The 13,700-nt window shown below is 39.5% G+C and overlaps 1 protein-coding gene across 1 annotated transcript; it reads left to right on the forward strand.

Moving 5' to 3' along the window:
• The first annotated feature begins 4,507 nt into the window (after window positions 1–4,507).
• On the forward strand, window positions 4,508–7,241 carry LOC145797907 (uncharacterized). Its single transcript, XM_082885346.1, has 3 exons — window positions 4,508–4,534; window positions 6,312–6,632; window positions 6,714–7,241. The coding sequence occupies exons 1-3, from the start codon at window positions 4,508–4,510 to the stop codon at window positions 7,239–7,241; spliced, it is 876 nt and encodes a 291-aa protein (XP_082741472.1).
• The last annotated feature ends 6,459 nt before the right edge of the window (window positions 7,242–13,700 follow it).

Below are 13,700 nucleotides of genomic sequence, written 5' to 3' on the forward strand. Positions count from 1 at the left end.
AAACATAACTCATCTAACATAAGTTATTAACTAAAAAAGTGAATTAAGTATTGAATAACACACAATCTCCCTTGAAATTTTAGTACTGAATTCTCAATCTTAAACTCAGGCTTTGGCTTCGTTTCCATTTCATTACAAATTTTCTGTAGGAATTCATCTTCCAATTGTCGTTGCTTGATTTCTTCCATAAATGTCGGTTGGGCTGATATCGTTGCTACTATCGCATTTTGGCCATGTAACACAATTCCCACATTCATTCTTTCCAAGTCACGTAGTAGCTCCTTCTGTCTCGTGAGCAAACTTGCTAAATTCTCCATACCCTTTCGACTAAGGGCATATGCAACCGTGTTAGCTTTACCGGGATGGTAATGGATTTGTAGGTCATAGTCTTTAATGAGCTCTAACCACTGTCTTTGCCGCATATTCAACTCCTTTTGGATAAAAAAGTACATAAGACTCTTATGATCGGTATAAACTTCACATGTAGTTCCATACAAATAATGACACCATATTTTCAAAGCAAAGACCACTATAGCTAGCTCAAGGTCATGTGTGGGATAATTCTTTTCATGGGGTTTAAGTTGGCGAGGGGCATACGCGATAACACTCCTATTTTGCATAAGTACACAGCCCAAACCTTTGTAAGAAGCGTCACTATAAATCTCAAATCCCTCTGTACCAGACGGTAAGACAAGAACAGGTGCTGTAGTTAACCTCGTCTTCAACTCTTAAAAAACATATTCTCGTTGTTCTGACCATTCAAACAAAACACCTTTCTGGGTAATATCCGGCTAAACCCAAGAAACTACGCACTTCTGACACATTAGTACGAGTCGGCCAATTCACAATAGCTTCGATCTTGTGCGGATCAACAATAACACCCTCCTTTGTTACTACATGTCCCAAAAACCCCAGTTCGTGTAGCCAAAACTCATATTTCCTTAATTTTGCATACAGTTTCTTATCCCGAAGAGTCTGAAGAATTAACCGTAGGTGGTTCTCATGGGCTTCCATACTTGTTGAGTAAATGAGGATGTCGTCAATGAACACGACCACAAATTCATCTAGGCAGGGCTTAAAAACTCGGTTCATTAGATCCATGAAGGCCGCTAGCGCATTGGTAACCCCAAACGGCATAACTAGAAATTCATAATGTCTGTAACAAGTTCGGAAAGCAGTTTTCTCAATATCCTCAACTTTAACTTTTAATTGGTGATACCCAGATCGCAAATCTATTTTAGAGAGGACTTGTGCACCCTGTAATTGATCAAACAAATCATCGATCCTAGGCTAAGGATACTTATTCTTTATGGTTACTTTGTTGAGCTCTCTATAATCCACACACAACCGAAAAGTCCCATCTTTCTTCTTTACAAAAAGGACTGGTGCGCCCTAAGGAGAAATGCTCGAGCGAATGAACCCTTTGTCGAGGAGGTCTTGCAATTGGACCTTCAACTATTTCATTTCAGCGGGTGACATTCGATAAGGGGTTTTAGAAATGGGTTGAGTTCCTGGCACTATATCAATTGTAAACTCAATCTTGCGATCAATTAACTCCCCCGGTAACTCTTCTGGAAAAACATCAAGAAAATCACGAACAATTGGAATTGCATTAATGCCCCCATCCACTGGTTGTCCACCCAAAATACTACATAAAAACCCCTGACAACCTTTTTGTAACTATTTACATGCCTTTACTGCGGAAATCAAATAAGGTGGGGAAATCACCCTCTGCCCCTTGAAAATAAACTTAGGTTGTCCTGGGGGTTGAAGGTAACTTGTTTCAACATACAAGCAATAGTCGCATGACATTCGCTTAGCCAATCCATTCCCAAAATTATGTCAAAATAAGCCATGTCAAGAGGTAACAAATTGGCGTCTACCCGAACATCCGCAATTAGGAGTTCACATGCACAATAAATAGACGCACATACCATAGACTCCCCCAACGGTAAGGATACACACAAAACATAAGGTAGCGGTTCCATAGGTCTATTTAAATGACTAGCAAATGCTTTTGATACAGAGGAGTGGGTAGAGCCCGAATCAAACAACACAAATGCGGAATAACCATTAACAAAGAATGTACCTGATACCATAGCCTCGGTATTCTACACGTCCCCTGGAAGTAGCGCGAATAAGCTTCCCTATTTAGCGGTATCTTTAGCATTGGCAGGTTTCGTAGCTGCCTTTGTGGTTGGGGTTGGAGTCGAACCGGCTGAACTTGTGGTAGCCCTATTCCCATTCTGCCGATCTTTTTGCGGGCATTTTCTGGCTAAATAACCTGTCTTCACACACTTGAAGCATACCCCTATTACCAGATAACAAGTCCCACGGTGTCTCTTTCCACAATTCGGACAAATTGGTGCTGAGTCACTGGTAGAGGTGGATGTACTAGAGGTTCCCGAATTCAATTTCTTACTTGGTGCCACTGAACCCCTGGTGACTTGGGTATTCTGTCTCTTTCCTTTCCACTCTGAGACCCAACTTTGAGCGGCAATATTACCCTCAGTGATTATTGCCCTTTCCAACACACCAACATACGTAGGTAATTTCAGCACATTGATCCGGTCCACCTTTAAACTTTCTTTCCTTCTTGTAGTTCGTATCCACCATATGTGGTACGAAATGGGCCAATTCAGCAAATTGAGCCTCATACTCTGCAACAGTCCTGTTCCCTTGTCTCAAGGTCTCCAACTCGGTCACTTTCTTGTCTCGCATACATTGGGGGAAATACTTTTCATAGAACAGCTCCAAAAATTTGGCCCATGTTAACCCTTGATGTGCAACTCTTGTGAGCATCCACGACCTCCATGCTTCGTCTTCAAGAGTGAAGGCAACAAATTGTACTTTTTGGGCTTCAGTACAAGGAAAAACCTCAAATAACTTTTCTATACCCAACACCCACACTTCTGCTTTCATTGGTTCAATTCCCTATTTGAACGAGGGCGGCTTCATCTTTTTGAATTCCTTCATGAGCGTAATTGTTCGATCCTCAGCTTGGTAATCTTGTACCTCTGGTGGTGGCACAAGTACTGGTGGTGGTGGTTATTGCTGCTGCTGTTGTTGCCTCAAGGTTTCTGCCATCTCCATAATCATCCTTTCCATTCTATCCAAAAGTACGGAGGTAGAATCTTCCGGATCATCCGTTCTTGTCCTCACCATGATCTACATAACAGTTAGTTATAATACATAAAAAAAATACACAAGTAGGCATGGACCATAGTCATTACCAAGATACATGTCAATGATTATTGCATGTACAATCTAGCTGCTATATATCATTTGTATGCACCAAAAGTCACATGCATGTAACTTAATTCTTTTCTAGATGCCCTAAAGCTCAATGAACTCGTGTGTGAGGTAATAACTCGTGCTCTGATACCAACTGTCATCACCCAAACCTACCTCTAAACGTTTGGACATGACCGGCCTGACCTTAGGCATCAACTTTGTTATCTTAAATTTCACTCAATATTGAGGCCTGAACGGAAGAAAAATAATAGAATAAAACATTCATTGAGCTGTGACTAAATGCCAGGATCACAATGCATTACCACACAAAAGTACATAACATTCCATACGCCATTCACATTGACTGAATTTGTAAAAGGATAACAACCCAAAAGTTATATATGTCTATTCTTCCAAATACCGACAAAACATGTCATCATACGGATTTTCCAAAAATAAAACAAAAGAGTCATTTCGAGTGACTCAACAAAACGGGTCCGGCAAATGGCTCCTGGGCTGTCCTAAGGTTGTTCTGCGAGCTGATTACCTACAAAACATCCATAAAAACGGAGTGAGCAAGGCTCAGTGAATGATAGTAATACAAACAAATTAAGAGTGCGAGCATAATTTAGCAGTGCATGTTTATAAATCACAAGTTGGTCTTATTCTTATTTCCTTTTTTGAACAACCTCGGGCCCACATAAGACAGAACGGCCTTAGGCCCAACGGAATACATAATGGCTTTAATCCCATTATAATAGTAAAACGGCCTTAGGCCCGACGGAATACAAAGCGGCCTTAGACCCATTATTATAGAAAAATAGCCTTGGGCCCAATGAAACACAGAACGGCCTTAGGCTCATTATAATAGCACAATAGAACAACCTTGGGTCCATATCTCCTGTGCCAATGTTCAATCATTCCAATTACTCTATAAAACATCACTCATCTAACATAAGTTATTAACTAAAGGAGTGAATTAAGTATTGAATAACATATATGAATACGATACGTGAACGGAATATGTCATTATACTACTATCACTTACTGTGATGCGGATGAACAATGGTCCCCTTCTGTCTGTGCCCTACACATAGCACGCAACTTGTAAGTATATCACTTCTCTTTAGTTTCCTCTTATTTATCAAATGTTCGATTTGCTAAGTTCCATGTAATTAAATGCATTATAGAAACATCCAATGGACATATTAACACATTTTGAGGGTTGAAAAGAGCGAAAGAAAGCAACAGAATTTTCCAACTTTAGCCGCACATGCGGAAGTCCCCATCGCACGTGCAGGTAGGTGCGCCGCACATGCGGGCCGCATGTGCTTTTATTGCAGTGTAGTTCAGTTCTTCTCCCTTGTTTTCCGCAAGTGAGACCATGAACCCCACATGTGCGGTTCTAGTTCTGTTTTTGGGCAGTTCATAACTCCATCAAAATTAGGCTTGCCAAACATATTTCCATGATGAAATACAAGCAAGTTCTTTTCAATATCATAATATATAAACATAATAAACATGGATTTCAAGCTTAAAGAGTTCATAACTCATTTTAATGAAACCTATACATTTCAAATACTCACGTCTTTCCATTCCTTCATCTCTTGATGGTTAATCAACCTAGATACTAACATGTATATTCATATAGAAGTCAAAGTATGTAAAAAATGAGAGATTAAAAGATGATTCCTTTCAAATAAGACTCACAATACATGAATCAACTCTCCAACTAAAGAGAACAATATGAATGTTTATTCAAACAAACTTATGATGTCAAACCCTAACTCTCATATGTGCAAACCTTCATTTTATAACTTAAATCTCATCAATTGAGGAAGGATTTAGGATATTGGAGTTGATTTATCCTCACCTTGAACTTTAATTTTGAATCTCTTCAAACTTCTTCAAGATCTTAGTTGATTTTCTCTTTCTCTTTCTTTCTTTCTCTTATTCTCTCTCTCTCTCTCTATATATATATATATATCCAGGAGATAGTTTTTGCCTTAGTTGTCTCTAATTCATGGACTCATATATATCTCTAACTAAGGCTTATATTTGAGCCCACAAGTTGAGGTTAACTAAGGTTAGCCCAATTAGCTCAATGTAATTTGTTACGAATCAAATTTGTACAAAACTTCATATTCTGACCAAAAATCATGTTGATCATAACTGTATAGTCAATTTCGGGTTATCGCGCCTCTAAGGCTTCCGATTTCTAATTCAAATGTCTCAATTTTAACAGGTTTTTCTAATAACTGACAGATATAATGTCATAAGCATATAACTAACACAATTAAACACAATTTCATATGAAATTTCTCATTAAGCATATAATCACACATATAATTAAAGCTGTAGAAGGGTCGGGTTGTTACAGATAGTGCACAAGAAAGGAATATAGATTGATCAAAACAAAGCTAAAGCCATCATTGAAGCTAAACCTCTATCAAGTAAGAAAGAATTGCAAAAATTTCTTGGTCAGGTTAACTTCCTTCGAAGGTTTATTTCTAATACTGCTGGGAAGTTTGGATTAGGCTTTTGCGGCTTTGTTTTGTTTATTTTAGTTCTTGGTCCTGCTTCTTGTATAGTGCTTGGCTAGGGCCTGGGGTATGCCCCCTGTAGTGGTGTAAGTTTTTTGTCTTTTATTTTATGACTTATCCACCCAAAAAAAAAATACTGTAGGGAAAACTAAGTTTTTTCTTCTTTGCTGAAGTTAAAAAATGAAGAAGAATTTAAGTAGACAGCAGAACATCAAGCTGCTTCCGAGGGAATAAAAGCCTATTTGGCTAAGCCTCCAGGACTGATGCCACCAAGGAAGGACAAACCCTTAAAGTTATACATTGCTAAGTTGAAGAGTCATTGGGAGTCTTCTTGGCCCAAGACAATGAAGAAGGCAGGGAGCAAGCAGTCTATTACCTTAGTAGGTTTTTAAACTCTTGTGAATGTAAATACTCAGCTGTAGAAAAGTTGTGTTTAGCCTTGTACTTTGTAGAAATAAAATTAAGATATTATCTTTTTCCTACTATTGTCTTGGTAATTGAGACCACAGATTTGGTTAAATATATGTTATCTAGACCTATATTGAGAGTGAGATTGGCAAACGAATTCTAGCTTTGTCAAAATTTCATTTGGAATATGTCTCCCAAAGGCCAGTAAAAGGTCAGGTATTGGCTAACTTCATAGCCGATCATCCATGTCAAATAGAAAATCAAGAAATAATAGAACTTGACATAGATGATCTAGAAGCATGGCAAATGTGGTTTGATGGATCAAAAGCTAATGGCCTAGTGGGAGTTGGTGTTGTAATTAAGTTACCACAAGGGGTAGGAACGATGCATGGTTACAGGATTGATGAGACCACTTGTTCCAATAATCAAGCTGAGTATGAAGCTTTGGTTTTGGGACTTGAGATACTTAATGGTTTATAAGCCCATGTAGTTGACATATTTGGAGATTCTCAATTGGTAATTAATCAGGTAAAGGGAGTCTTTAAAGGTAAAAGTACAAGTCTTTTACCATATTATGTTGTTACTACACATTTGCTCTGCCAATTCCAAGTGGCAAATGTAACTTATATCCCAAGATTCATGAATCACAAGGCCAATGATGTGGCTCAGAAGGCTTCGAATTTCAAAAGAAGGGATTGCACCCAAGTAGATATGGGTCAAGCAACATATCAAAAGCTAGTACCACCTTTAGTAAAGCGAGGAGTATTGGTAGAAGCTAATCAAAATGACTTGGAAGAACATGATTGGAGACATCCAATCATTCAGTATTTAACTAGTCCTTCTTTGAAGGCCAGTAGGAAGCTTAAACTAAAGTCAATGCAATTCATAGTGTATAATAATGCTCTTTATAAAAGAGGAGCAGATGGTTTGCTGTTAGAGTGCCTAGGACCAAAAGAGGCATTGACTGCCATGGCTGAGGTGCATGAAGCTATTTGTGGTGCACACCAACCGGGCGTTAAGATGAGGTGGTTGCTTCGAAGGCATTCCTATCATTAGACAACTATCCTCAAGGATTGCATAGAATATGCGAAGGGCAGCCAGGCATGTCAGAAGCATGGCGTGATAAGGCATGTCCCAATAACTGATCTACATGTAGTGGTGAAGCCTTGGCCATTTAGATAGTGGGTAATGGACATGACAAGGAAAATTTACCCACATTCTTCGATGCAACATTGTTTCAATTTAGTGGCCACAGACTACTTTACTAAGTGGGTTGAAGCTAAGCCTTATAAGACTATAAATCAAACAGAGGTAATTGATTTTATCAAGGAGTTAATCTATAGGTTTGGTGTTCCACAGACCATAACTGTGGACAATGGGACTATATTTGATGGAAAACTAGTATAGGCTTTTGCAGCAGAATATGGAATTAGCCTTGTTAATTCTACCCCCTATTATGCACAAGCAAATGGTCAGGCAAAGTCATCTAACAAGTCCTTGAAGAAAGGGATACAAATGGTTGAGGAGGACAATTATAGGGATTGGCACAACTTGTTAGATGTGTTGTAGGCCTATAGGACTTCCTAGAGATCAAGTACATGAGTTACTTCTTATGCCTTAGTATATGGGCATGATGCAGTGCTACCTGTGGAGATCAATATCGAGTCCTTGAGGGTAAAATGCCAAAACCATCTAAGTACTGATCAATGTCATCAAACCCTGACTCGTTGCCTAAGGCCACATGTCCGTCATCACCAAAGTTGCCTCGGCTCAAGAACTTGGGTACGATTGGGGAAGGTCAGCTATGAGCACCCCCGCTCGCCCGATCAAAGATCGGCCACTACTAAACATGATATCTCGTTTTTGAAAACACATGTGTTCTTATTCCGATTAATTAGCTAGAATTACCATGTGATGCGCGCAGCAAAACAAGTATAGACTAGATCGCCTAATTTGGAACAAAGCATCGCATATCTGTTTGTTTGGAAAATGATTTGAAGTTTGCTACTCGTAAGTAGGCTAAAACACGGATTTCAATGAATTATCCCAATTCAAGCAATCCAACCTTCACCCACAGGCATTCAGGCAGTTATATAACCTACGCAATTAGCCTCATGGAAAGCATGTTGTCATGTTGACATTCACACTCATGCGAGATGCTAAAGCATAAACACTTATAGTGTACTCCGAGCCAAAACAAGAAACCAGTTAGTAATCATGCATGATCCTACTTCATGTTAAGATGGCTAATGCAACGCATGCAAAATGCAACTAAGATAGGCTCGGCTATCCTAAGAATGGCATATGAGGTGCGACAATCCAATACATGTATTCAACTTGGAATTGAAATACAATGCAGTTAGCATGATGCGCCGAGCCCGGTGCATGCAATATAGATGAATGATGCAAACATGCTATCATAAGTATGCTAATTGAAACGTGCCCTAAAACTAACCATTGAAAGCAGGTAAGTAAAAGGGAGAAAGAAGTGGGGGTTAGAAGACACGCACACATGCACGCAAACTTATTACAACATTGCCCTCTCTCGGAGGGTCCGAATGAATAATACAAATTAATTAACTAACAAGCTAATTAAATATTACAGACCCTTAATTAATTAACAAATTAATTAAGCTATTAAAGTAGTAAAGCTACCTCGAGAAGAGGGTCAAATGCATACATGCTCGATTTGCCTCGCTCGGAAACCCGTTGTCATGCCTCTGTTGCCTCTATTTGCACTGTTCTACACCTCTGATAATTGTGAAAAATCCTAAGGTTGCTTCTGAACCACTCCCCGAACACTTTGGGATGCCACCGGCCGAGAGAAGACACCACCAGCCATGGAAATATGGTCATCGACCAAAAATGGGACCACCAGCTGGGTATTTATAGTCGACCAGCACTGAAAGTTGCCGACCGGCCATTTATTCCTGCAGAATACTGGTTTTGCTGCAGCAGAGGACCGACAGTGCATGGCAAAGAATTTACAAGGCAATGTATGCACGACCACCCTCCCTATCACGCTAAGAACTCAAGGGAGTATGACTCTCGACCCTCGGGCCACCAATCACGCATTTCAATGCATGATGGCCAAAGAAGCCAAGTGTGCAACTCAATATGGAATGAAATGCACAAAACACATAAAGGGCCCCAACCTCTATCATGATTGATCAACAGGCAAGGGATGCACACACAATGCAATACAACCTAGGCAAGCAAGCAAACATGCAAATAACTCAAGTGTGCAACAAATCTAATGCAACATGAGCATGTTAACATGCAATATGCAGTAGGTATACAACCTAAACATGTGGACATTTTGTCACGACCCGAACCTGCCCCCATGGGTTAAGGCCATAACCGGCCAGTAATTATGAGATTACCTACGGCCTCAAATCGAACCAGACAAAACTCATCAGAGTAAAGGGGCCAAATGGAAGCAAATTTTAAACTTTGTCCATAGAGCTGTGCTTACATGGCACATCATAACAATCCATACGAAAACATGTTAATAACTCACGTCAAAAGATACAGCAACATAAAATTCTGTACAGACAGGATCATTCAAATGTAAGTCAACCCGTCAAAACTATATACCACAGATGCAAAATCTTCGCCGACATGACAAAATATAAATACACAGCAAAGGGACGAAGACAGGTCTCGTACGTGAGACGCAAGGGATGACTCTCCAAAACTCGGTTGTCCCATACTGACTTCACTGAGGCTGGGTCTGGACTTCTTATGGCTAACCTACAAGCACATGAATGAGCGTGAGCGATAGCCCAGTGAATAATATCAAATAAAGAATATACATTGGAACAATATACATCAAACGGCCTCGGGCACAATTTGCGTTTCTAACTAATACATACATACATAGACATATGTAAGTTAAGTAACTGTGGTTCCAAACACATCATACGGCCTCGGGCCCAATTCATTCGTTTCATTGTCAAACCATTACTCGTGTCAAACTGGCCTTAAGCCTTTTCAAACTTTCATATCAAACTGGCCTTTAGGCCCATTCAGACTTTCGTATCAAACTGGTTTTCGGCCCATTCACATTTTCGTATCAAACTGGCATTTGGCCCATTTACACTTTCGTGTCAAAACGGCCTCTGGCCCATTCATTCATGTCTTGTCAAAACGACCTTCGGTCCATTCATTTATGTCAAAACGACCTTCGATCCATTCATTTATGTCAAAACGACCTTCGGTCCATTCATTTGTGCTAAAACGACCTTCGGCCCAATCATTTATGTCAAAATAGCCTTCGGCGCAATCAATTATGTCAAAACGGCCTTCGGCCCAATCATTTATGTCAAAACGGCCTTCAGCCCAATCCTTCATGTCAAAACAGCCTTCGGCCCAATCCTTTATGTCAAAACGGCCTTCGGCCCAATCATTCATGTCAAAACGGCCTTCGACCCAATCCTTCGTGTCAAAACGGCCTTCGGCCCAATCATTCATGTCAAAACGGCCTTCGACCCAATCCTTCATGTCAAAACGGCCTTCGGCCCAATCCTTTGTGTCAAAACAGCCTTCGGCCTAATCATTCATGCCAAAACGGCTTTCGGCCCAATCCTTCATGTCAAAACGACCTCTGGCCCATTTACTCTATTATTCAGATCAAACTGTCATTCATATCAGATTATCATTCATGTCCGACTATCATTCGTATCGGAACGGCCTTTGGCTCATTCGCTCTTTAGGCATAGTAAGCGTTAGTCCAAAATCCAAATTAACAACTTATAGAAAGCTAAGCAATTAGATAATTAGCATATCTCAAATATCTTTATTAAGATACTACTCACAGTGATCGGCTTGTGGATTTGCCCTGTAGCTTGACCCTACACATCACATAACACGTATGGGTCACAAATAATTCAATCTGTTCTGAATTCACATTTTCCTCTTTAGGTTTCATTCTTATCTCTTTAACTCAATTACAATGCTCAATGTATGCCTAAGAGTGCTTACAAGTGAAAGGGAATGGAAAAACAGAACACATAATGCATTTTGAAAATTTCAGAAAATAGGGTCCCCACTCGAGCGTGGACTTCCCCGCTTGAGCGTACCCTATAGGCCTGCAAAAGTGCTGGTTGCATCAAAAATACACTCGAGTGTGAAATAGGGCGCTCGAGCGGAAGGCCTGTCAAAATAGCTCCCCCGCTCGAGCGTGAATTACCCAGCTCGAGCGGACATCAAGTCTGCAAAAAGTACTGGGAGCACGCATTTCCCACTCGAGCGGCAGGTTTCCCGCTCGAGCGGACCTCAAAATCCTGGAAAACCCGAAATTGTGTTCCTGAGTTTCATTTCGACTTTCAACCAACAATTCATGCATGGTATGGCTCAAATTACTCATAGACATGTATTAACATGGTACAAGCATAAATTACAACATATTGAAGCTCAATTTCATAATTAAATCACATGCATGGCTCAATTTAACTCAAACCCAATTACATCATACACATTCATGCATTCAAAGCTCCTATCTTTAATTATTCAAACATGCATGCTAATCTTGACTTCATTTCTATTCCAAATAATGCAAATGGTGTTCATCCTCATGGAACACAACAAAAACATGTTTGCATGTATGATTCAACACTCATATTTCCATATTCAACTTAATACATGCTTCATTATGCAAAATCATGGTGATCCTACACATGCATGTGCACATTAGCTTCAAATTCATCAATTATAGCACAACTCTTGTTCTTGGTCACCAATTAATCTTTAATTCACAAAATCACAAGTTTAATCTCATGAATTTACTCACCTAGGAGCCTTAAACACCCAAGCTCTAGCCAAATCTTGAGCTTAATCCCCAAATTCCCAAGCTTGAGCCAAAAATTACACAATTCTCTCCTTCTCTCTCTCTATAGCCGGTTCTCTCTCTATTTTGAGTCCCAAATTCATCCAAATGAAGTGAAGAAGAGAGGATGGAGAGTGTAGTGACTTAACAACAAAACCCACTTAGGCCAATATAATATTAATAAGGTAATTGGGCTCTAATTCATCAATTTAATCGATTAAATCTAACCCGAATCAATTTTCAATTAAATTTCACCGTAGGTTCTAAAAATTTTTCCAATCACAATGGCGTAATCAATTTTGGGTTTTGTGGCCGATAAGGCCTCCAATTTAATTTCCAAAGCAGATTATTCAAACAGATATTCCTACGGTGAGCAGATAGAAGTTCAAAGCCGCTTATTTTCACAAAATGGCACACAAAATCATACTAAACACATAATCATACTCATATTAAGGACCAATTAACATATTACGGGACAAGGGTATCACAGTCTTCCCCCCTTAAGGAAGTTTGGTCCTCCCAACTTAATTTACCTTTAGTCGAGGACAATTCGGAATAACTTTCATTCAACGGTCCCAATCCCTTTCGATAGTTATTTGCTTTGTCTCAAAATCAAGCAACACTCTGTTCTCAATAGTCAAAGACTTACCCTTTCCTCCATACAAGGCTTGTATCGTGTCAAACTGAAACTAGAGTGTGAGCTGTTATTGTAAGCAAAATCTACCAATGATGGATAGATCTTTCCAACGTCCCTGAAAAATCTAACACATATATTCAGAGCATTCCTCTCAAAATCTAAAAAGTTCTTTCTGATTATACATCAATTTGCGGATGGAAAACATTGCTGACTCACAATTCAGTTCCTATTGCCTCTTCAAGGCTTGTTAGAATTCAAACACATTTTAGGATTCTTGTCTAAAACAGTAGACACTGGAACCCCATGCAAACGAGCAATCTTGTTGATGTAAACAGTGGCTAGTCTACAAACATCACCAAAATTTTACAGGGAGGAAATGAGTAAACTTAGTAATTCCATATACAATGACCCAAACGGGATTTATACCTTGGGTGCTCAAGGTAGCCCCACAATGAAATTCGTAGCCCCATATTCCTATTTCCATTCCAAAATAGAGAGAGGTTGAAGTAGTTCTGTCACTATTTGATATTCGACTTCGACCTGTTGGCACCGAAAAATATTCAGACACAAATTCACTAATTGCCCCCTTCATGGTAGGTCACCAACAAATTTATTTCAGATGTCGGCTAACTTTATCACATAAGTTCGGTCTATTCCCTTGTCACAAAAGTTCAATTCATTCTTCAATAATTCCACAATTCACAATCCGATCCAGTATTTAGTTCAACGACTCCTCACAGTTATCCAAGGTCAATCAAAAGTTTCCAGGAATTCAAAGTCGATCCGGACACTGATTCCCGAGTCAACTATGATAATGACGAAGCAATCAACCACACAACATACGTAACTCATATACCCCCATAGTACCAATTGTAAAGCACAATAACACCGATGCAATCGACTTCTAACAGAATATACGTGTTCTCCATTCATTCAACAGTTTACAGTTTGCAATTCGGTTTAATATACAATTCCCTGTTCCATCGAGTCTTTCTACATTATCTGATAGTTGTCAAAGGCATGAGGCAATTCATATATTAATTCCCATGGC

The sequence above is a fragment of the Camellia sinensis genome, chromosome 8 (assembly GCF_055761805.1).
Source record: "Camellia sinensis isolate YWXY chromosome 8, ASM5576180v1, whole genome shotgun sequence".
NCBI lineage: Eukaryota > Viridiplantae > Streptophyta > Magnoliopsida > Ericales > Theaceae > Camellia > Camellia sinensis.